The sequence below is a fragment of the Ambystoma mexicanum genome, chromosome 1q, assembly GCF_040938575.1.
Source record: "Ambystoma mexicanum isolate Mex_15411 chromosome 1q, UKY_AmexF1_1, whole genome shotgun sequence".
Lineage (NCBI taxonomy): Eukaryota > Metazoa > Chordata > Amphibia > Caudata > Ambystomatidae > Ambystoma > Ambystoma mexicanum.
In genome coordinates, this window is record NC_090922.1 from 141,305,526 (window position 1) to 141,331,407 (window position 25,882).

The 25,882-nt window shown below is 46.2% G+C and overlaps 1 protein-coding gene across 2 annotated transcripts in view; it reads right to left on the reverse strand.

The window, feature by feature from the left end:
* The window catches only part of COTL1 (coactosin like F-actin binding protein 1), a 90,752-nt gene that overhangs the window by 34,211 nt on the left and 30,659 nt on the right, over positions 1-25,882 (reverse strand). For both annotated transcript variants that reach the window (XM_069636253.1, XM_069636249.1), the window contains exon 3: positions 3,606-3,763. In XM_069636253.1, coding sequence (XP_069492354.1) covers positions 3,606-3,763 — 158 coding nt within the window. The remainder of the gene's footprint in view (positions 1-3,605; positions 3,764-25,882) is intronic.

Consider the following 25,882-nt stretch of genomic DNA (forward strand, 5'->3'; position numbering starts at 1 on the left):
GACACAATAGAAAAAGCTCACTTTGGTTGAATGGTTTGGAATAGGATGGCATATCATTGGGAGAGCAAGAGAATAGAAGAAAAGAAACAAATCCAGGACCAAAGAACAAGAAACAGTCAGTATAAAGAATACATGATAAACCACCAAGGCATGAAACATGCAGCCATGAACAATTAGCAGGTCAACCAACACAAAGGCTCAAAGCACTATAGGACGGTTGGGTGCACGAATTTCTTCTAGTGCAAAACCCTGAAATACTCGAGTGAAGAGGAACATAAAAAAAATGAAACCATGGTGGACACCAGTTTGAATTGGGCAATGAAGACATTTGCAGTCACCATGGTGGATTGTGAAAATTTTAGAAAGACCCAGAGGAGAAACCTTACTTATTTGTTCACCTATGCATAGCCCGCCATGCTGCGATGCAGACATTACGCCTTCCACCACGGAAACCAAGGTGTGCCCTGGCGATGTAACGCAGGAAAAATCCCGACTGATCCAGGGTTGACATGCAACATAGTCGAGGACATACCAAGAGGAGAGCCCACAAAGAGCCACAGCCATCATGTGACAAGACCCCAGTAGCAAGAGGAGGTAAAATGTCACCATGTCGTAACACTCACAAATACTGCGCTAAAAACAAACCAGCATTTATTATTTAACTCATCAACTTCGCAGAAGGGTTTCATGGCAAAATACTCGGTCTGGGCGGTCACCGCAAGAGGCAATATGTGGGTGCTTATGTCAGGAATTGTTGCAATACAAATGATATTAATGACAGGTAAGTGTGCAGCGCTAACAGACCAACACCATTGGTTCATGGAGCTACTGAAAATCTAAAACCGACAATTCGATTGACAAATATGGGCAATTTTAGTGCAATTTCTTCCATCACCCCCGCCCCTTTTACTTGCTGCTCACTCATGGCTATTGCTTGAGAATTCTATTAGGTGGCAAACTGCCTCATGCCACCCGTATCCTCATCAGGCTACCCAAAGAATCGGTCAGTCCAGAAGGCGCGTCATTTCCTTGATAGGCCAGATCAGCCCCTTGGAGTATTGTGGTGGAGTCGAGGTCACTTTTCAGCAATGAACACAAACATAACTAATCTACTCCCTTCGGAGGCGATAGGTAAGCAATGTTTGCGCCTGACACGCCCGATACAGCGATATTTGGCAGCACGTATGACTAATCTAAAACATTTAATCACATAGTTGGAGAAACAGTCGACCTGCGTGACTGGTACACATAGACACTGCAGTTGCGTCCAGTGCAAACCAGAAAACAATTGAGCTAGTAAGCCATTACACGGCTCCAGTTCAATTAACACCGCGGGCAGTCAACCATTCAGTCTAAATTCCGATTTTCTAGCTGACGCCTACCAAATTCCCCTCAAGTCACAAAAGCAGGTAGGAAATAGAAGATCAGATGTGCAAATCATGCACAGGGGGGGGTTGCACTGCAGAACAAAACGTGCACATTAGAGTAGAAGCTGGACCGTCTAAGTTTCTGAGATCACACGTCTGTTAAAAAAAGGCTAGGGAATTGAAAGTCAAAAGGCTGCATGGAGCTGTAAATGCATTTCCTGCATCCCAAAGTGTGCTTCGCACAAAGGAATCACTAGGCGCAAAGGAAAGGCTTCCTCTATCCCAGGATGAACTGAGCATCAACCTTTAATCCCCTCTCGGAGAAATAGAAACGTGTGGTGCTACAAGTGTCACTTGATGTTATGTCCCCCTAGACGGTCTTGCAGTATGAAAACAAATACTCCAAAAGGGACTATCCCTGGCAACTATAATCTCATTTCACTACCTATTTGAAATGAACCAGGCGTGTGCAATGTATTCACTGAATCAGGAGGCCAATACACACGCGACTGGGCAACGCTGTCCATCTGGGGGGCGCTTTAGAACGGGTAAATGGAGGGGAGGACTCGGAGCGGGAGCTAATGGACGTCTCCGCTCTCATGGAACACCAATGGCTTGATCGTCGGCCAAGCACTATTTTGGCAAGTTATAGCATATCATTGTATGGCACAGGGCACATCTAATTCTGCCTTGAAACCAGTTATGAGAAGGGCAGCAGATAAAAGGAACACAACACTATCTTCTCAAGACTTTATGGCGACAGGAAGAGTTATCCTGTTCCATCGCCGTGGTACCGATTTCCCCAGGCTCGTTCTTTCTTCCAGATCTGCTAGGGGGTATGCACATGCTGGTGCAGGGAGCACACTTCTTGCAGAGGAAGAAATCCTGGCCACAGGTTCCATTCTAGTGGAGATTTACTGTCTAGGGTTTGGTATTTAAAGAACCCCCTAGCCAGGTTGGTTTGAGCTCATAAGTTGAGAATATTTGCTCTTGGACAACATTGCTATACTTCACCACATTCTTATGCAACAATTTGTCTGAGATTTCGGAGCACGTTGTTTCTTTGGGGAGGTTCACACCGAACATTCATTAGTCCCTTAGTTGGTAGACATTTCTAGAAAGCAGAGACTTGTGTATCCACCCATCTATTCATATTTTCTGAAAAAATGAACATGTTTATAAAAGGACACCACCCAATCCCTGCTGTTGCAAAGATGCACCTCTCTTTACATTGTTCCCTAAGCTTCTAAATTTTTGTTCTTTTTGTCTCCCTCTTCTCCTGTTCATCCTTTACGGACTCTTCACACTCGACTCTCTCAGCCTGCTTACTTGATATTCAATCTTGGATGACCGAAAACTACCCACACCTTAATCTCTCCAAAACAGAGGTTCTCTTTTCCCCCCGAGCTACTGCTATCCCTACCCATTTTCCTCCCACCCTCTCTTTCCATTCCTCAGCCATTCCTTCATCTTACACCATCTGCCCATAATCTTGGAGGAGTGTTCAACCCTGCACTTTCCTTTTGTTCTCGCATCACTACTGTTGCCAGTTACTGCACGCTTCACCCATTTAATATTCATAAAGTCGGACCCTTTCCTTTCACATTACCAAACTTGTCTCTCCACTCTTTAGATTAATCTATTCCTATAGTCTTCTTTTTGGTCCTCCTGCTCATCAACTGGCTCCTCCTTGTTACATCTACAACTCCACTATTCGTCTTCTCTTCGATCCAGCCCCTTGCAGCTCTACCATTCATGTTCTGCTCTCACTTCATTGGTTGACCATTAAATCACATCAGGTTTTTTTTATTTTCTCAGCAAAGACTTTAAATGCCCCCACATTATCATTCATTAGTTTTTTTATTCTCCAACCCCTACTGTCAGATCTCAATTTCTTTAGTTAGTTCCCCAGCCTTGTTTGGTCTAATATTAATTTCGTTCTCTCTCTGCCTACCCCCCAAATGCTGGAACAAAATTCCCTTTGCTCTGCGATCAGTTTCTCGTTTTCAATCTCTTTAAAAAGATTACCTTCTAAACTCTTAATTTGCTCATGCAATTATATCGTTCACAAAGATTAAGCACTTCATGTATGCAAAGCACTTTGGCATAAGCACTATATAAAAATCATAAAATACAAATATACAGCACACTTTTTTCCAGTGTGGAATAGGAGGAGCGGAGGAGACCCTTCTAAAATCTCTGTTGATTATCACAATTAATAAAGAGATCTCGACATACCTGTACAACTTCTTTCACTAGGGTCTTGTCAGTGCCAGTTTTGGCTCTTTGCAGTCCACCAACATCTTCTCCAATCCAGGTGATGAGAGCAAACTTCACTCGCTTGCTCATGGAATCGCCAGTGTTGAATCGGACATAAGCAAATAATCGAATGTCATCTACAGAAAAAATAATAATAATGGCAAGTAATTAAATACAAAACTGAAGCCATATCTCATGGTTGGCAGTTACACTCCTTAGCTCCTTAACCAGAAGATGAACGCTCTTTCAAAACAACTCTTCCTTTAACAATAATGATGATCAATCAATTGAAATATGCCATGCATGACGGAGTAGTGCCTAGGTGGATGAATAATGTGGATTAATACCCAACTTAAATGTATTGAAGGATGGAAGGGAAGATTTGGCCCTGCTGGGAATTGAATGGAGCTGCATTGTTGGAGTATTGGGTATTCAAAAGCCTCCGTGACAAAGCGAATTGCAGAATGAGGATCAAACATAACGAGGCTCTCCCCCAAATGTGACTGCTACTATTGGAGGTCACAGGGTCGATCACTCATTAATGAATGAAATATATGGCCCCGCCGACATTAGGTACAAAGCATTTTGGTTGAATAAAGCATCTAGTTGGAGGCCTTAGAAGTGGAATACCCGGTTGATCTGCACAAGAGGTCCAAAGTGACACAAGAAGAACAATGGTTCCATCGTTGGGGGTTTGAGCGGGCATGCACTGCAGAGGGGTACAGTGACTGCTACAGTACTGGATATTGGGGAGGTTAGGATGGCAAACACTGCAGAAACATCTAGTAATCCGGGACATATGCCGAGGGACTGCCCTTTCAGAATGGGAATTGCAATATGAACACAGGGTGCAACCTACTACGGCCTTAAACTTGGAGAAGCTGCTCTTCCTGAGCAGAAGTATGGCTAGAGTATGGCTACTCAAATGGACACTAAATTACACACTGGCAGTCCCATTCAGCAACACATCAGTCGCTGCAACAGCCTAGGGCCACAGTCTCAAAAAAAAAAAAAAAAGAGAAGAATTCATTCTCACGTATGTGGGGGATAAGGGGTGAAGCTGCCCATGGGTGAGCGTCCCTAGGCTCAAAAAAATCACCATATGCTAAAATTGCACAACTTACAAAACAAATGAAGTCGGATTTGGTTGCCATACAGACTCAACATTTACAGGGATCTTTCTATTTTTAAAGAATTCAACACATATTTCAAACACGTTTCGGTTAAACCGAAGGAAATAAAAAAAATGTTGACAACGGGAAAAGTTTAAAAAAAACAACAACAGATGGGAATATTGAAAAAAATGAAGTGTAATGTATTTTTTCTACTGGATCAGCACTCCCTTTCTTGTACAGAATCTGTCGAATGCAACTCTAAATAGAAATTCCCTACCCCCCCCTTGAAAACTTGAATCCCCGGGACCAAATGAACAAAGGACACTGCAAATACAATGGAGTCACTAAATGGCACAATCTACGGTTCTAGGTAATAATAGCACTGTGTGAACGCCGCTAGCGACAGCCACATTATTTATTTAGTTGTTTTTAAACACGCCAGGGCTTCCCAAAACCCAGTGGAGTTACTTTGTTGAAAATGTTGGGGGGTCATGACATCTGAATAAAAGGTGCCCCAGCCAAATGAATGGGGACAAAATGGTGTGCCATGAAAGTAGGGGGGACAAACAGCCCTGTGCCCCCCTAAAATTACGCCCATGCCCCTACCACACCCAAGCCTCCATGACTACATCAGCTGAAACCCTTCCCCTTCCGTCGCTGTATAAGTGGATGAAGACGAATCCCACTGACTGGGTTTTTACTGGCAGCAGTCACATGGTGTCAGGGTGATGTGCTAGACTGCAGGTACATCTGCTTTTATCATTCGTGTTTTATGCCAACACCACCGTAATTGCCGACCAGTTCAAACTACTTTATCCTAACCGAGCCTATAGGCAGCTCGAAGCAGGGCAGACAATGACTTACCAGGACAGGAAAGGGTGATTTTGGTGCCTCCCCACCACCCATTGGTAATGGGGCCATGGTTGCTTTCTTTAGGGCCAATCTGACGCGAAGCCAGGGATTGAGAAGGCCTTTCAGCGCCGGCCGTTTGCCTGCGGCGCATTTGGTGCAGATCCAACTTTGGTCGCAGCCAGCAGGGCAGCCCGAAAGGGGACCCAACACCAGCACCGTTTCTTGTATATACGGACATCCAAATTACTAATATATGCCGTGTATTAGTATCAGCGGGAGGCGCATTCCATGAATATACTGACATCCAGAACACTGCATTTATTAGTATTTTGGATGCCATTATGTACAAGAAACGGTGCTGGTGTTGGGTACCTCTTCAACGTGCTCTGCTGGCTTTTGCGGGCTTTTTCATCCCTTGTGTGTGTGCCTCCAGGATGTGGGCTGGGAGGTCTGATCCCAATACACATCCTGGGTGCCAGAGAGTCTGGAATTCCCTGAATGCCTGTGACCACCGTGGTCCATGATTGGTCCACGTATGTAGCGTGTTTTTGTGAGCAGAACTCCCATTGGGTCCTCTCCATTTTGGCGTGAAGGGAACTTTGGATAAGAGGAGGCTGTAAACACCACTACCATGTCGATCTCCTGAGTTCACACCGAACAAAGGATAGGAGCCAAGTATCCTGCAACACGAAGCAGAGTCAAGGAACCGCTGGAAGGTTTGGCACCCTGAGCCCGCTGTCGTTCCGTGGGACCCCTCTGCATCTGGTCATCCTAGAAGGGCTGCAACGACGATTCGACCCATTGGAATAGTGGGACCAACTATTCTCGTCACCTTCATCAAACCCTGCAAGTAAGCTTTCTCAGAAGTGTCCCTGGGCCAACCAGTGGGCTGACCAGCTTACCCAGTTGCTTTGCTCTGTCACCACCGCCGTTTCGAGGAGGCCCTCGACTTGGTATACTGCTAGCTCTGTGTCCTCGGCACCCTCACACTGAATTTCGTACACTTGGCATTCCCAGGTCTGAAGTGAGACGAGTGCGCCAGGACTGGAGTAAACCTGGTTACCGTGATGCCCTACCGCAGCAACGACCTGTGCAAGTTCGCTGCATTTGTGACCCTCTTGCCCCTGAAGCCTGCTGCAGGGAAACTGGAGAAATCGCCACTGTCCCGTTTGGGAATCATCGCTGTATTTTAGGAACTGAAAGGTGCCGAGATATCCTTTTTGCCTGGACTGTACTGGTGAAGTTTGGGTCTGCCTGCGTCGGGGACCGGTGAGTACTCCTTACCCCAACTGCTGGCCCCTAGCGCAAGATTCCATTTTTACGCACAAGTGGCCCCTGTGGGCCCCTTTCCTTTCCACAGCTATTGCGAAATAGCGACTCCATCCCGCACTCTCAAACTGCCTCTGCCCTCAAGTGGAGGTCCTTCTTGAATAGTGGGAACTTGCTCTGCATCTTCTCATCCACCTTCCTGAGCTGCTAGAGACCCTTGAAGAGACCCTATCCTGCCCATTGGCACAAGCGCGTGCATGTACTATTGAGCACAAGGCTCCTCTCTTCATAGGGCTTGGAGTGCCTCTTAGTTAGGTGTATTATTGATGTGGAACTGGGTCTAAAGATTACCTGCACTGCCCGTTTTCTTCCCCTCTAGGTTGTCAACATATTTTGTGCGTTTAACCCCTTACACCCCATTGGTCTTGTATATATATTATATCGAGTGTGATGTATTGGTTTACTTAGTGTTACTGTGATTCTTTGCTATGGTCTATGTTACAAAGGCCGTGTAATAAATGTGTCTATATTTTTAATATAACACCTGTCTGGAGCAATTTTTAAGTGTCCTTGCTTTGTATGCTCATTGAGGTCCTTCAGTCACCCTCACCCCTCCCGAGACTTAGTCTTGACCGCCTGCCATAGCTACTCTGATTGGTCTGGCTTGTCCAGAGGTTACCCTGTTCCAAGAAACTAGGCTGGCCTTCTGAACCTCTGCTCCTCCAGGACAGAGTTCAGAAATCATTCTTAACAAATTGGTTGGTATATATATATATAGCTATAGCTGCATCGTGCAGAAAGGGGTAGTCCTGAAGATGTCCATCTCCTGTGTGGTTCACTATGGGCAGGGTCCAGAGTGGTTGCATTTTAAAGATAAAGGATGTAGGAGTAAGATAATTACTAAGGATGTGCGAGGAGGGTAAGGGGCCGAGTCTGTCCAGAATAGGGTTAGACCTGTCTTGAACAGGTCCAGACTCTCATTACTAGAAAGGCACAGGAGTCTGCACTCAAATCAACCAAAAGCACTAGAAACACAGACTAGGCCACAAAACGCTGCCCTTAGTCCGTAAGCAGAACACTGCACATGAGACATTCTACCTTGCAGTAGAAGGCGGTGATCATTTAAAAGGTGCTCCTGCTTAAGCTATGACTAGCATTGAAACAAAAGACCCTAACCACCTCTCCCCACAGCTCCCCGATTCATTACCATTTAACCCCAATAATAAATGAGATGTGCGTGTGCGATAACGCCAGGAGCTGCTGACGGTTAATGATGCATAACCAAGCAGGACACCCTAACCTAAGGGAGGACTTCTACCAGGGTTTTACAAGACATGCAACATTGCACAGACTATCCGACCAGCAAGCCGCTGGTCCTTCCACCAGGACCTCAGATCCCCCAACCTCCATCAGAATAGGGTGACCAGATTTACAAGACCAACAATTGGGATGCTCAACATAAAAGAGGGACGACGCCCCTCACAGCCCATCCCCCAACCCTCCATGCCGCCCTGAAAAGCCCCCCTCCTCAATCACACAGTATTTCCAACACTGCTCCTGCTCCTATAAATTGTGCGTTTTTTGACTGTGGATATAAGCTTAATAAGAAAGGTTTTTTCTTTGATACGTGTTACAAGCCATGCTGTTCATTCATTTACCAACTGGTCTCCAGACCCGACCACATTTGCGAAAATAAAAACCTAGAGGATGGCGTCATTGGATGCCCCTTCCATTTTTCTTCAAGACTTCACTCACATTTAAAAAAAAAAAAAAAAAAATCAAATGACGTCATCTGAGCAAGATTTACGCTCAACTCTGTCTCAGCCCAACCTCAATGTGATTGGCCATTATAAATCGGTTTGTAGCCAATCTCATCGAGGTGTGGGCAGAGTAACCCGAAGGTCCAAAAATCCCAGAGACTTCACGCTCTTCCCCGGACAACCGGAGATAAAAACCCAGACTCTTCGGGAAAAACCCGTTAGGCAGTTTGCTAGTCTTTGTGGCACAATCAGTTAAACCATATGCCTGATACCTATGAGGTTGTGGGTTCGAGCCCAGCCTGCAATGGCAACATTCTGTGTGTTATGTTATGCATACTCACTTTATAAAACCCTCCCTTTCCACAAAAACCAAAACTGGGAGGGGGGTTTTAAATTTAAAAAACGTGGGGACGGGGACCCAATTCAGGGACTGTCCTGGCCAAACCGGGAAGTCTGGTCACCCTACACCAGAACCTGTTCCTCGAGCCGCCACCATCATTGCTGAAAGTGATGCATGGCACCGGATCACCAATGCATCATTTACAAGACCAGTACTAAGGACGGACGTGGAGTAGGGGACGGACATTTTGCAAGTGGTTTTGCTGTGGCTTTAGAATTCATTTATTCCACTTGATGAAACCATTTCAAAAACGTTAACAAAAGAGGACTTTGCTTCCAGTATTGTGATGTCCTCACTTCCTCATCTGCTAGGACGGAAGTCCTATGTTTATGTTTGCCCACGGGCTGCGACCCGTGTACGTATAGGGGCGGGTTTACCGCCCATGTAGTTAGTTAGATGCAGGGTCCTATACAATAAAGACGTGTTGCACCCCAGCTCCGTGTTCGACTCTCTTCCTGGTGTGCATGAGTGAGAGGTCGGAATACAAGCGTGAGGAGGTCCACGACCGACCACATCACACTGGCGACGAGGGAAACAAAGTTCCCGCCGTGCCCGCAACCGTCAGTCCGCTGCTCGTGGTGTGTCCCCTGTCACCACTGGGAGCCCGGACCTCGATCGCACGTGGGCCCATAGCGGTGGGTGGAGCGCGAAGGCTCCCCACCTTCCAATCTCCAGCGCGAGTGTTTCGCGCGGGTGGAGCAGCTGTCAGCTCCCCGCGTAAACACCCTTTCGGGCGGTGGAGGACAAATCCTCCCGCCTGCGGAGGCCCGGCCCAGCACACAAAGAAATCGGCGGGTGGAGCAGAGACTCCCCGCGCGGGTGGAGCAGCTGCCAGCTCCCCGCGAAAACATCACCGGGCGGTGGAGGAGTGGCCTCCGGCCAACGGCAACGCATATACGAGCGGAGGAGGCGAAAACCTCCCGCTCCAACAATCCAACACAAAGGGGTAAGAGCGAGCCCCTCTCCTCTCCATCACAAATCAAACCACACCACGCACCTGCCGACATCAGCACGAAGGCCCCATTTGCAACGCCCCCTGGTGGCAACAAAGTGTCACCGCGCTAGGAATAGTCATTACAGCGCCCCCTGCTGGCAACAAGGCGCCACCGCGCCAAGACTTTTCTACTAAGAATCTGCATTACAGCGCCCCCTGCTGCAGAGTGACAACCACACCCAGCTCAGCCAAATAACTTACAGAAACACTTTCATGAGTGATTCAGAGGAAGACTCACTGACCATCCCAGTGACACCAAGCAGCACAGGCCATAAGAAAATGACGGACAGCCTCCTAACACAGCTACCAGCAAATTTCGACCTCACTGACACTGGCACCCTTGGATCAAGGTGGAAGAGGTGGCTGAGGGACTTTGAGGTATGTCTGAAAGCGGCAGGCGCACTAGAAGATGAACAAAAACTCAATCTTCTAAATCATGCCTTAGGACCAAATGTCCGAGACATTCTTGAAGAAATTCCCGAGAACAACATAGACACGTACGTCAAGCTAAAAACAACGCTCACGGAGTATTTCACACCTCACACCAATGTGGACTATGAACGGCACATATTCCATACCACCAAACAACAAAAGGGTGAAACCATAGACGCATTCGTCATGAGACTACGAGCAAAAATGAAACACTGATTTCAATAACTACTCAAATGAGGAGGCCCTCAGGTCACAAATCATAGTGGGATGTGAAAGTGCCGACTTCCGCAAACGACTCTTGCAACAACCACGCAGCCTTGACGAAATCCTACGACTGGCGCGCTCGGATGCGGCCCTAGCCGCACAAGTGGAAGGCTTGGACGACATAAAGATAACCCATGGAAAACACGAAAGCCTCAACAAACTGGAAGGGACTGCAAGAAACGGTGATCCGTTCTGCTACCGGTGCGGACACGAATACCCCCACGAAGGAATGTGCCCCGCAATGGGACAGAACTGCTCCGCGTGCGGTGGTGAAGACCACTACAAAGCCGTATGTCTGATTTTCCGCAGCAAGATGAGAGGGGCTGAAGGAGCCACAAGCCCATGCCAGAACCGGAACAAAATCAAATAAGACCCTACCGCAACCATCGAGGGTCACACCAGACCCATGAACAAGGGCGCCACAAACATCACGACGACCAGACGGAAAGAAGGCATGATAAGAGAGAATGGAGGGAGAACAGGACACCACTTCCCAAGACAAGAAGAAGACCACGAAGATACGTACGGTGCCTCATCGAACAGTCACAGTCTGACAGCGTGTCCAGTGCTTCGTCGGATGAGAAAACATCCAAATTGGAAAGACACCAGGAAGCACCAAGAAGGAAGGGATACCTATATGCTCTAGGAAACAGCACAGCAAAAGAACATAGCCCAATCCTCAGAATACAAGTGAATCAAACGGCAGCAGAATTTCTAATTGACACGGGGGCAACCGTAAACGTGATCAGTGAGAAAGTCTACGAGAGCATACCAAATGCCCCCCGCCTGCAACCAGCTCGAACACTCATCTTTCCATATGGATCAAAGACCCCGCTCGCATGTAAAGGTTTCTTCGTGGCCTCGTGCCGATACAAAGAACATGAAAAGAAGATACCCATGCACGTCCTAGAGGCAGCGACTGAGAGCGGATGCATACTGAGTTATCAGGCACAATAGAAATGGGACTAATACACATATTGTACCGTCTCATGGTACACAAATACCTAGACCCCACACCAAGCATAGAACAGGTGTTCCCATCACTATTCAAAGGCCTCGGGAAGCTGAAGGACAGGCAAATAGAACTCCACATCGACGCCAAGGTCCCACCCATAGCCCAACACTATCGAGGAATACCCATAAACATTCAAAAACAAGTGGAAAATGAACTAACAAAGTTACTGGATGCAGACATCATTGAGCCGGCAGAAGGACCCACACCATGGGTCTCCCCAATTGTACCCGTACCCAAAAAGGACTCCCAAGACATCCGAATATGTGTGGACATGAGAAGGCCAAACGAGGCCATACTAAGGGAACGCCATCAAGCCCCTAGAATAACAGATATGGTACATCTGCTAAACGGGGCAACCGTGTTCTCTAAACTGGCCCTTAACAAAGGGTACCATCAGTTGGAACTCTGCAAAAGCTCCCGATATATAACCACTTTTGCCACCCACCTAGGACTCTTCTGCTATAAGCGGCTAAGTTGCGGTGTGTCGTCCGCTGCTGAAATCTTTCAAGCAGAAATTCACAATGTCATCAAACATGTACCCAACTGCTTGAACTACAGCGACGACATCCTGGTGTTCGGTCAAACTCAAGAGCAACACGACGATACACTAATGAGAGTGTGCATGGCTCTGGAAGAGGCACGACTCACACTAAACAAAGACAAATGTGAATTTCGCAAGAAAACACTCCGCTTCTTCGGTCACATATTCTCTGAGAAGGGAATGACACCCGACCCGGAGAAAGTCAGCGCACTCCGAGAAGCCCCGCCACCCGATCAGACCTCAGGTCCTTTTTGGGCCTTGCGAGTTACTGCACCAGATATATAAGAGACTTTGCATCCATCAGTGAACCTCTCCGAGCACTCACCAAACTCAACACAGAATTCACATGGTCCCCACAGTGCCAAGAAGCATTCCAAGCAATTAAAGATCGCATATCCGACGCCCGGAATATGGCATACTTCGACCCCAAAAGAACGACAGAACTCATTGTCGACGCCAGTCCAGTAGGCCTAGGCGCCATCCTGACACAACTCGATGACAGAGAAGAAAGCAAAAAACATATCATATCCTATGCCAGTCGAAGCCTCTCCAAGACCGAGCAAGCCTACTCCCAGGCGGAGAAGGAAGGTCTGGCCGTAGTGTGGGCCTGTGAACATTTCCATTTGTTCCTATACGGAAAACCTTTCGTAGTTGTAACGGACCACCAAGCCCTCATCTTCATTTATGGCAACCCTCAAGCAAAAATGCCACCACGCATAGCTTGATGGGTCCTCCGGCTACAGGACTATCAATTCTCCATCACTCATAGACCCGGGAAAGAGCAGAACCCTGCCGACTTCCTCTCGAGACACCCAAAGGACGCGTGTGGACCAGAACCATCTATAGCTGACCAGTACATAAGATATGTCATTCACAGCAACACATCGCAAGGACTGGACATGGATCACATCATTAGTGAATCAAACACTGATCAAGGGATACAAACCATCCTCCGATGCCTAGAGACAGGGCGATGGAAGCATGCCAAACAAATTCGAGAAACCATGAACGAAGACGTCAAGCGGGATCTCACCTGCTTCTTAGCTGTGAAAGAAGAACTTGCAAAATCAGACGAAGGGATGCTGCTAAAAGGAACAAAGCTAGTGATACCGCGCAGTCTGCGCCAGAAGGTACTCGAACTCGCCCATGAAGGACACCGAGGAATTGTGTCCACCAAAAGGATGCTGAGGCAGAAGCTATGGTTCCCACAACTAGACAGGGCTGTAGAGGAACTGTTACAAGACTGCCCCACCTGTGCACTGGTAAAACCACACACCTCCCCAGAGCCTCTAAACATGACTGCACTCCCCGAGGGAACATGGGAAGAAATAGCTGTTGATCATTTTGGGCCCATGGAAGGAAGAGAATACATTCTGGTGGCTGTCGATGAATACTCAAGGTACCCCGACCTACAGATAGTGCCTTCCACATCAGCCCACCATACCATACCAGCATTAGATCGGATGTTCGCAACGTATGGAGTGCCCAAGGTAGTAAAGTCTGACAATGGGCCCCCATTCACCGGCCAGGACTTTCAGAGATTTGCTGAGTACATGGGTTTCAAGCACCGGAAAGTGACACCTCTATGGCCACAGGCCAATGGAACAGTTGAGCGCTTCATGAGCAACATCAAACGTACCACACAAATTGCCCGAATCACGGGAGAACCGGTTGAGAAGCTATTGTATCAACTCATGAGAGACTACAGAAATACGCCTCACAGCACTACGGGGAAAACACCATCGGAGGTGATGTTCGGGCGAACCATAAGAACGCGGATACCGCATGCGACCATTGAGGAAGAGAAATATGCAAGAGACGATGAAATGAGAGAGAAGAACACATGCATGAAGGAGGCCATGAAAAGGGCCGCGGACAACACGGCGAGCAAAGACAAATAACATGGTGCCAGGAGACTTGGTGATAGTCGCCAGCCCCAGCCTCGGAAAAACATAGCCCCATTCAGCGAGGAGCCTCTCATCATCATCCGCAAGAAAGGATCACTCATCACAGCGGAAGGAGACCAGAGAATCATAACAAGAAACTCATCCCATTTCAGGCGGATATGGAGAGCCCCAGCCATAGGAGACACAAACCCGAGTGACGAGATCATTCCATGGGATACTCCCTATGAAGGAGACAGAAGACTCCGAAGGAGAAGTGACTCCCGAGACATGGACAGATGTTCCGGCAAGGACGAGGAAAAAGCCCCACCGCCTCATTGAGGAAATGAACTAAGCCGGACCAAATCTTTAGTAATGGGAGGGTGTGATGTCCTCACTTCCTCATCTGCTTGGACGGAAGTCCTATGTTTATGTTTGCCCACGGGCTGTGACCCGTGTACGTATAGGGGTGGGGTTACCGCCCATGTAGTTAGTTAGATGCAGGGTCCTATACAATAAAGATGTGTTGCACCCCAGCTCCGTGTTCGACTCTGTTCCTGGTGTGCATGAGTAAGAGGTCGGAATACAAGCGTGAGGAGGTCCACGACCGACCACATCACAAGTATACATTTCCGTATATGTGTTCTGGTTTTATTTCCTTTCATTTTAAGACAGCTGAGCCCAGTGATCAGAATCCACGCGCACACCCCACGTAGCGTGGGCCTCTCACCTGGTAAGAGGCGGTTCAGTGCCAGCTGTAAGAGGAGAAATAGGGTGAATAGCTACCTAATTGAATCCATTTTTGCCCATGCATGCCAAAAAGTAAGTTAGTGGACTTGGCTTAAGTGCCAATACAAGACATTCTAATCACCAGCGGTGAATTTAAAATCCTTTACTGACAGTCACAACAAGAAGATATGCTACCAACTGCACTTCCATCTCTCAGCCCTTCCTCCTCTAAACGACGGGCTAAATTGGACCCTCAGACCTAAAAGCAGTGACCAAGGCTGGAAGCATTTTTTCCTCCCACCTAAGGTTTAAGGCCGTCCGAGTGAATAAATAGGATTCATGGTTACGAACACGTTGATGGTAGGGTGAGTGTTGTGAAAAATGAAATGAGCACCATGCCCAATGGGGAATTATGCACTCAATGCTACAATACACTTATAATACGCGTGCCCAGTGCTCCAGCTAGGATTCTGAAGTGGGAGCAAAGCATTTTTTTTAGTAATAAATATTTCTTTGCCCCTAGTTAAGCATGAACATTAAATATGCATTTTTTCCTCTTCAGATTGGGCAGCAAGAACAGAAGTTTCTTCCTGTGGCAGTATATGTACTACTAGTCCAAACATATCCATGGAGCTGTGTGGGTGAAATTAGGGGGACAGACTTGTGCATCAGTTTTCAATTTTTTCTTGGGAGTATTGTTACTCCCCATTTTGGGGGTGGGGGGAATATTTGCCTATTTTTAGGGAGTTAAAGTGACTGATGCACCCGTTATCTGTACGACTGTGTGCACGTCTCTCTCGCTCCATTTTGCCAGCTCTTCCTCCATCGCTTGCTCCATTTTTTGCTCTCAGTGAGAGATGCCCTCTGCAGATTTGCTAGAGCCACCCTCGACACTGTGGACCGTAACATGACCAGAGGGGAACAAAAAAAAAGGGAGGTGGGGTGAGGTCATGCATTATTTTAAAACAGTTATTACTAGAGGCATTTTGGAGAACACCAACAGACATGCAGAACAATGTTTAGTAGCCCCAGAAATGAGGCCTAGAGTTGGCTCCTAGGGGCGGCCATCTTTGCTCACATGGTGCTATGTCTCATGTTGCCAAGCATCAATTATAGACACAACTGAACACTACAGTGCACCCCGAGACAGCTGCCATTGCCCTTCGTTGTTGTAAATTGTCAATAATGTACTTGGACATAAAACACGTTTCAACTATGAAGGGCAATGATGGAATTCAGAAGTTGGCCAATTTATTTAGAAGGCTGTTTTGGAATTATATTTTGTCCCTCTTTCCAACCATCGGTCCTCCATTTCCTTCGCTTTTTACTGCTCCTTGGTGCTTTTACTTTTGTGTTCATTCTTATCTTCATTTCTTTCTAGCTATCCTTCTCGTTCCTCCCCAGAGTTCTCATCATTGCCTTCTCATTCCACCTTTCCATATCATTCCTTGCTTCCAACCTTCCCCTCATTGTTTTCCCCCCTCTTTTTGCATTTTCCCCAGTCCCCTGGTTACTGGTTTCCTTCGCCTTTCCTTTTTATCATCCTTCCACTTCCCCTTCCTCCATTCCACCTCTTTCAGTCCTTCAATCCTCCTCTCTTCCTCCTTTCCTTCTCCTTGCTCTTGGCTTCTTCATTCTTCCTCCTTCCCTTCTTTAATCTTATTCTCCCCGTTTATTTTCTTGCTTATTCCTCGTTCCTTCTCTATATTTCCTCTTTCCCTTCTTCCATCATGCTTTCCTTTATCCTGCCTATGCTACTTTTTTAAAATAGTTGTTTCTCTCATTACAACTTTATATTTCAACTAATGAATACAAGTTCCACAATGTTTACCTGCCAGTGGACGGTGCACTAGAAGATCTGAGAAATCAACCCGAAATCTTCCTCCAACAGGTCTTCAATACAGGAAGCCCAGCCTTATTTCCTGCCACTAAATAGGATGGTCAGAGCAATAAAGTTGGTCCAAGTAGCAACTCTGATGCCACTTTATAGAGACAGATTAAAAAGGTATTCAAGGGGTCAATGCCCACAGGGCCCTCCTACCTCAAAAACAAACCCCCAAGGCTGCACATGGCCTCCCAGTCAGGTCTGATATGTTAACACCTCTCAGCAGCCGGTCATTTACAACGGGAAGTGGTAGTGTTGGGAAGAGGTAATGGTGGTGACTAGTGTATTTGGCACTTTATTTCTTAGAGTTGTGTACGGTTTTAATAAGCTATTTATGTGTGCGACAGTTGGCAATTAGAAATTATGGGATACAGAACCAGCGCAGGCTGTTGGAGACAATGAGCTTATCACGTTTTTTTGCACACTTTGTGTTAGTCAGAGATTTTTTTTAGGTTCTCTTTAAATTTGCACGCTGGAACTTGCAGGCTTCGATTCAGGATGGGGGAAGTAAAGCTAGATCCACAGTTTTTGAAGTTCTGCAGAGTGGAAAAAGTGCCAGTAAAAGCATTCACTGTCACTTATTACGCCGTTGTATGATTTGGCATCTGAAGTTGGAGAACAGACGCAGCACAATTTCCTGCTCTCCCAGCTCTGAGCCACACATCAGCTTAGTTTACAGCACGCCTGTATGCAAACACTGTTGGAGAATACATTGATTCCTATGGAAGGATGTTTTTTTAATGCTGGTGAAAAAGCTATGGATTTCATGGAATCCGCTTGACTTTAACATCTGGCAAATGCATGCAGGTTCCATCTAGATGATTGCTGCAATCGTTAATTGTGGGATGCCTTTACATTTGGATGCTCCTAGAAGTGATCCAGGATATTGCTTAGAATTTACAATTGCTGATGCTGTTAAATCCTGGCTCCCTCTCCTGCAAACAATCATGCCATTTGCACCCGCAGCTAAATTGAGAACTTGATCCAAAAAATGAACTGCTTTGCTTCAAAATGTCCTTTTTAAATTAGGCACAAAATGTCCCATTCCAGACTTCAGTGTTCTGAGATGGCAGTTTAGTTGCAAAACAAGATGCCAGGACCCCAAGTTTGAGAGAAGCTAGTGTTCAGGGAGGCATTACAGGAGTGCGCTGAAGAGGAGATGGAATACGTTTAGGGGGGGAGGGAATAATCGTCGGTTCTCCTCATCCAGGCCAAGAAGACATGCTGGAGGTGCATATACTTTGTGGGACCAGTGATAACCGTAAAGGTGCTAAAGGGGTGTGGAAAGAAGGTGACTGGGGGTAAAAGAGGGACAGAAGGAGGAGTGCAGGTGGGAAGGGACGATTGGTAGGCGGAGGTCTCCACACTTTCTGCCTTTTCTTTTGCTCGGTGTCTTTACAGGTTTTTGTTATAGGTCATATAATGCATAAAGGTTGAATAAAAGGTAGATCACTTACTGTTAGGGCAGGACTGTTTGGAAATCACCACTCTGTTTCTTTTCGGGCGTCTGTGGTGTAGAGAGATTTTAAATGCGATGGCAAAGGCAGTTTTCCTTACAGGCATGGGAAGAGTGGATCACAGGTGAAACTGCTTTTTCTTTTATTTCCCTGTCATTCTGACTATTATTTGTGTTACTCAGTTTCAACCTACCAGCGCCCCGAGACCATAACTAATGGTACATAAGGCGCTATATAAATGCAAAATAACATATCATTAATTTTGAAGTGCTGTGGTTCATTGTGGCTTTTATCAATAAGCTCCTACTTTGGCTTGTTGGTTTTACTGAGAATCGTCTTTTTTGGAGTCTATTCCTTCCCTTCGGCGGCACTATTTGGTTCTGTAATTTTTTGACTGCATTTTTCATTTTGAGGGTAGACTGTGGTGCTGGCATGTCCATGTGCCATTAGCCATCAGTGTTTTTTAATCAGGCTTTTATTGTTGCTGTGGTTCTATTTTATGGACCCTTGGGCCAGTATGACAATTTCATGACCGCTTCTTTGCATTTGACAGTTATGCACCTTACGAATTGGCCTCTTAAGTTCATTGGTTTTATGATCTTGGATTTCACAGTCCTCTATGCATTTGCACCTTATATTGATGCTGCTACCAGGATGAGTTCACAACCATCTTACACACCTGCTGCTATAGGCACTTGCACCTTATTATTCATGTGCACGTTATTGCATGCGCTCTGCCAGTTGACTATGTATTTGTACAATTTCAATTGTGAGTGATTATCAACCCCGTTTTGGGGTGGCTTTGAGCAGGTGTACAGGTACAGTCACATGCTCGTACTGGCACTTTATTCAATTGCTGCTTTAGCACTTGCACTTTATTATGTGTATTATTTATTGTTGTCCAGCGCCTCTGTTGGCTGGACATGCTTTTACACATGGTCCATAGGCAGCCTTCAGCATTCCTTCTTTGGCTTCATGGTTTCTCAAAATGATGCATGGCCACCTCACCGGGCTCCTTTGCAGCTATGCTATTTATGCACACGTATACGATTTTCATTCGTCCATTTCCAATGTTGATTTTTATTCATTCAAGTTTGAACATTCTATACGATGAAAACATGTTTTTTGTTTATGTATTTTTGACGTGTCATCACGTATATACCATTTGAAAATTCATCTATACCAATTTTGCACATACATTTTGGTTACGATGCGTGTACCACTTTTTTACTCATTGGTACTGGTATTGGACTGTGGTGGGCTCCATTCCAACATGCCTGCCTGCATTGCCTGCCTGTGAGGCTTCATATGCATAGCTGCCAAAGGTGAGAAGGGACTACTCTCTATCTATGACTAGTAGCCACTTGAATCTTTGTGTGAACAAACACCTTTCTTGTGCAAAACGCGCTACCTGGACTTTCTTTCCCATTGTTCCCTGCATGTGATGCTTTTTTAATAGTAAAATATTGTGCTACTTTATCACAGATGTCTTTCAGTCTCTCATGCCCTTCGAGTGCTGTCCGCCTACATTTTCGCTGCATTTCGTCCTGTTTTGATTATAAACCAGAGGGTGTTTTCACTGCCTAAACCTCAGGATCCCCTACTCAGGTGGCCAAGGCACGGCCACCGCCTTTGGATCCAGACTCTGGGGGTGGACAAGTGCGGGAGGATCGCCTGGGTGAGGAGTCCTCGGGGAGTGGGGGAGGAACGCCTTATGGCAAGACATGGTATCCCCCCTTTCTAAATATCCCTGTCCCATCCCATTTCATAGGATATTCCAACTTCCCCGACCCCCCCCCTTTCCTATACAAACTCTGAGCCGCGGAAGAGGATGTCTGAGGCTAAAAGGAATGCCACCCATGCAATACATCTGGCAGGGTCAGGCACTTGACCTTAATTACAAACACCTTGTAGCTATTAGCTCTTCCCACATGGTTAAAAGGTGGAACACCGAGACGCACTCCGAGCAAGGCGATGCACGAGAAGGAGCAGTTCTTCCAGGGCAATGTCTAACCAGGTGGAGCAGATTGACAGGCAGAGGGACAGAACCGAGATACGGAGAAACCTTGGACACCCTGGCAAGAGATTACCTCCGAAGGGCCTTGAAGGTTGTGCAAGGAACCCCAGCCAGAGAGAAAAGACAAACCTCTTTTTTGTTTAGGATACCAGCCACCCTCCTGGGTGAACGGCAAAGTTGGCGAGGTGCAGCAGCAGTTGTGTTATCAGCCTTGACTTCAGGATCAAAGCCGCGAAAGACGAAAACAAATTGACACAGCCCGTGAATTGATGATAGCAATTAAAGTTCGGTCTGTGTTAAATGAAACCGGATGGCAACAGTATCTGACGAACGAAGGTTGAGCGCGTGCTGATAAGATGCGAGAGAAAGCATAGCATTGCAAAGAACTGTTAATTAGAGATATAAAGTAATAGACTGGTACAGCGAAAAAAGATTGTCAAATCGAAGGTTTCTGTGAAATGTCTGATGCCGTAGAAGCAGCAGGAAGAGAATGAAACGGAGATGCAAGATTTGAACTGCTGTTAGGTTTGATCCCGGCATGGGTGAACCTGGATGTGAGAGAGATCTTTGAGCTTTGAAATAAGTACTGTGTTTGAAACTGCATTTACCAAGAGGCCTTGGTGTAGGAGAGAAAAAGTGACATTTGAGGATGCTGAGGTAAGAGCAAAAGCCTTGCGGTTTCGAAAGTCTTCGACACCGGAAGGAAAGTGAAAGAAGGCTTTCGCCTGACGCAGGGAAGCCTATGAAGGAGTGATTGAAGCTTGGGGAAGGGAACCGCCACAAATTGGTAATTGAAAGGTTTGAGCCTGGCAGAGGGAACCCTGTACTGAATTGTGGTAACCAGAAGGAAACATTTTTGTTGAACTGAATTAACAGCTAAAAGGTGACCTAGGCTGTAGTGAGAGAAAGCAGAGAGGTCCAGCGGATAAACAAGTGACTTTTCGCGGAAGGCCAAGGTCCAAGAAACAAACTTGTGTCTGAAGCCAGAGTGTGTCGCAAGGTCCAAGTGTGCCACCTTACCCCATGCTACAAAACTTGGGGAAGGGAGTTTACTCAGCCATACTGACGTTCCTTTTTTGCATTACACATTCCTTTTACACATTTATTGTATTAGAAAGAGGGCAGGCATTAGGTATATTAGTATAGGCCATTTTATTTTGACTATGGACTGACTAGGACTGTATTTCCATTTTGTTTGATGGTCTAGAATACTCCCATCCTAGTTATAGCGCAAGATAGGAGTTTTCCAAACCCTTTAAACCATCAACAAAGATGTTGAAACTTGCATCTGGACTTTAAAGAAGCATGCTGCAATGTTGGCATAAGACACTACAAAAGAAATTTTAATTAAGTAGATCTCGAACAACAGCAGTTGTGTCAACCACAAACAGATTGCTGGTTTCTGATATGTAAAACATATTAAAAATGTATAGATAGGCCAAGCGGGCCAAAGGTCATACCTGTGCTTCGACATGTAACACAAGCTCTGATATGCGTGACAAGCAATCAGACACACAAGCATTCTAGAGTGTACACCATGTGGGCCGACAAAGGTGCTGCTTGGGATTATTTCTATGCCAAGCTGAAAAACACACATGCAGCCCAGTTTCTTGGCCTGGACGGAGGGGCCAACGGCCTGGGGCACACAGCTAAATAGCTCAGGACAGGGGAGGGGGGGGCACAGTAAGGGGCCCACCCAGAAAGCGGATTCTGATCTTGCCGTCAAAAGAATAAGTGGCCTGCTGTGCCGGTGGGTGCTCCTGAGATTTTCAGCTGGCTGTTCTCTGCCGACTTGTGGATGACTGCGATGCATTTGGAATATGCAAACAAAGGAATGCATATTCCAAACAAAGGGTGCGAGATGTGTAAGGAACTCATGGTGACAACAGTAAAGACAGACACAAGCGATCACAGTTCAAGGGTGTTTATTTAAACTGTATGTAGGTTGGGTAAAACCGTTAATCTATACCTATATCTGAGATAGGAGCAAACGTCGACCATCAAATGAAAAATAAGACCGTGCTTGTGGCGCCGTTGCAAATGAAACAAGCCTATACTAAATAACCTATTGCCAAACATTACAACTAATACAAAAAGGGTGTGGGGCGGTTATCAAGGAAAGAAGCAAGTGTTCTCAAATAATATGTCAGGGTGCAATAGCTTGGATCTCCCTTCCCCACATTTTGTGCACGGTGTAAGATAGAAGCTTGGAGCACAATACACATTCGAGCTTTCCCAGCACGAGTTAACAATTCCAACGGTAGCAATCAGGACAGTCAATGGCCAAGTGTCATTCCTCTTGAAAGTCTCTTGCCTCAGAGGGCCTGATGTATTGCCTAACAAAACAGCCGTTCACGTCGGGTGATGGTTTCACCCTTGGGTCCCCCTCTACTGGGCACTGACACTTCTCGTTTTTCACCAAACTCAATTAACAGTTCCTTCCCTTTCTGGCTTTTGGTGGACTACTTCACCCCTGGATCTCACTCGTTCGGGCTCGGACCCGCACCGACTGTTGACCTCCCTCTGCCCGGTTCACTATGGCTCTCAACAAATCTTCCAGTATCGTTCTCATACAAAGTCTTTTCAACAGTTCGCTGTGAACCTTCCTTTCACAGGTTCATGTGATCCACCTTGCCTTTCTCATACTGTGCTCTCCTGATCCACCTTTTATCCTTGTGGAAAAAAGTAAGGGCCGTCAGGTGTGTACGATGGCCCTCGTGTCGGGACATGCCAGATACAGTTTTATTAAAGTCCAGTAAGTGTTGGTGTCGGAAAAGGATAGAGGTAGAGTTTCTACATGTTCTGCGTGGTAGGATGGGGATAAGGTGTTATCAGGAATTATAGTATTCGTATTGCAAAGCAGAGTGGTTGGAGGGTCGGAATATCCCATGGGACGGGATAAGGAAGGTTTGTGAAATGGATGAGAATGGCCGGGGTGGAGAACAGAACATAGGGGGATTGTGGGAACGAAAGTTTATCATCTGAGCAAGTTGGGAGTGCTGGAAACAATTAGGAGGGACACGGAGAAGAACTGTTGGAATCATTCAGGTAGAAAATAGGAAAGACAGGATTCTGTGAGAGGTAGTTTCTGGGAGCAATGGGAACTGGGAACCTATGGGATTTGTTATCTACAGAGTTGTTGGATTTTGAAAAAGGAGGTTCATCGTAAAGGAGGGAGGTCAAGTTGGTACAGCCTATAAAAGCTTCATAGACCTAGTCTTCTTCGTCCCTTTCTCTGGTATAATACTGCACCTCCCCTGGGGTATCCTCCCCCTCTCCATACCCCCCCACCCCTGGAGTATAACACTGGCCCCCCGGGGTTGGGATCTGAGAGCGCCAGCCCTTCCCTGGCTGACTGAATAAGGGATTCTTGAGGTCTTACTGGAGAACAACCTCAGGTTTCTCACAGATGCTCTGGAGTCACGCACCCTGTGCCCCTCGTTCTTTGTGTTGACAGCCTTTCAAGTGGGGCAATTTATAAGTGATGTTTCATTTAACAAGCCATTGTTTTTACAGAGTATGTGCTTATCATTTCAGTGTTAAGAACTGAACGTGGACATTTGTATTCACCAGGCCAGCACAAATATGAATTAGCTGACCAAAGCTATGCATTCTTCAAAGAGAATTAAAATGCCACACAGAAAAACTATTTTCTTTATTTTCATGTCCATTTAACACACCACAAGTTTGTTTTGTATATTACTATTTAGTTACATATGGTGCACCCCTGGGAAGATTAACTGTCATTTTCTTGCTTAAGCATTCTAGTGGCTGCTTTGGGACAAGGACTAAATGCATCCGCTCAGCATCAAAGGTCTTTTAATTTTCTAAACAAGCCAGCTACTGCCTAGCGCGCACACCAGATGGCACCTCAATGTGACTTGGCACCTTGACTAGGAAGGCAGGGCTCATTGTGTGTCACACAGTAGTCCATGGCAAATCAATGCAGTTATATGTGTGTGCAGCAATGTTTTGTGCCCTGCACAAGCCAACACCCTGTTGGTTAATGGCGTCTATGTGGCGCTACCATAAGTAACAGCACATATGCCCGTTTTTGTCCGATGTGCCAATGTTCCTAAAATAACATACTGGAATGAGCATTCCATACTGTGCCCACACTTAAACGCATAAAGCAATCAAACAAGTTGCCTCAAATTCTACATCCACTAGGCCAAACGCCCTTTCTACGCTGCCACACCATGATTTTCACTAGCTGCAGGCCAGCACTAATAAGATACGTTAATGCCAGCTCTGTTACATAAAGCAGGGGCCTGCTCGTTTTTGCAGAAATAACCAGAGACCTACGCAATAGTGAGGAGGTAGCTACTGAGGAGCTGTGGACCCTTTAAATGCGCATTAGAAGCCGGTTTTGTTTAAAACGCTTCATCAGCTTATTACTGGTCAGGCTAAAGGTTGCAAGAGGTACAATCCTTTCGGTGTAGCCTTTCTGTGCATTGTTTATTGGGTCTTTCTTCTGCAGTATCCTGTCCTGTCTATAGATATAATTCCAAAAAGATATTTCTGTATTGGGGGTTGGGCATGCTCACATGGAGACCCAGCACTTCCGCATCAAACATTCTTCAGAAACAAGAAGCAAAATAGCCCTTGTGCCCCCTTTGAGTGGCTGATGTTGCAGCCATGGTATACTCTCATCCAATAACTTAAGCTGTCCAAATGAGTATGCATGGTTTATGGTTACAAACATTTTAATGTTAGGGTTGAGTGTTGTAAACAGTGATGTGAGCATCAATCCATGCATCTGTTATGAATTTAGAGATTTGCACATACAATCCTTTCATCACAGACTTGTTTATCCAATATAGAGATCTCTGATCACCGTTATAGTCCTGAATTGCTCTGTGATTTAATGCAAAGCACACAGGAATCCTCATTAGTTCCATTGGTCTCATTTACCACTCAGAGTTATTTTGAAAGAGTAGAATAAGAGTGTACCAGACTGTCCATCTTGGAATGAGAACCTTCCATAAGAAAATAATTCATATGGTTAGTCTAGTATTGCCCCTTGCGAAATACAAGTGAGGTGGTACGAACAGAACACCTGGCACACAGGCCAAGTGGCCCCTCAGACCCCGGTAGGCTGGTCACACCGTAGTGTGCCATCATGGACAGTTTGAAACTGCATTCAGGAAAGGTCTTCCCTAAGAGCAGGCAACAGAAAAAACATTTACTTGGACATCAACAGCTGTGTTTTCACATTTGAATTCTTCTGTAAAGTACTTGCGTTACAATGTAATGAAACCGGCTTTTTTATACAGCAATTATTTATTCATATTGAGGAGGAGTTTTGTCGACCCGACACAGGTGTAGTTTGGGAGTGGCGTGTGCCATTCGGGGTGTAGTGGGGCGCATTCGGTTTCGCCCTGGGCACCAAGTTGGCTAGAAACTGCTCTGCACACAGGTCAAGCAGAATAACATGCAGAAAGTGGTCTGGTGTGATTGCACACATGCAATGCTTTACAGAATCCCTATATTTTAAATTACACTTGCACGTACAGTAAGAGGTCTCTTTCTCGTACGGCTGTGTTTGGACAGGCTCTTGAAGAAATGGCCTGAACGCTCGTAGCCTATACATTAGCGGGAGCATGAGCACAATACTTCAGATTGAGGGCGCAATCGTCCAAC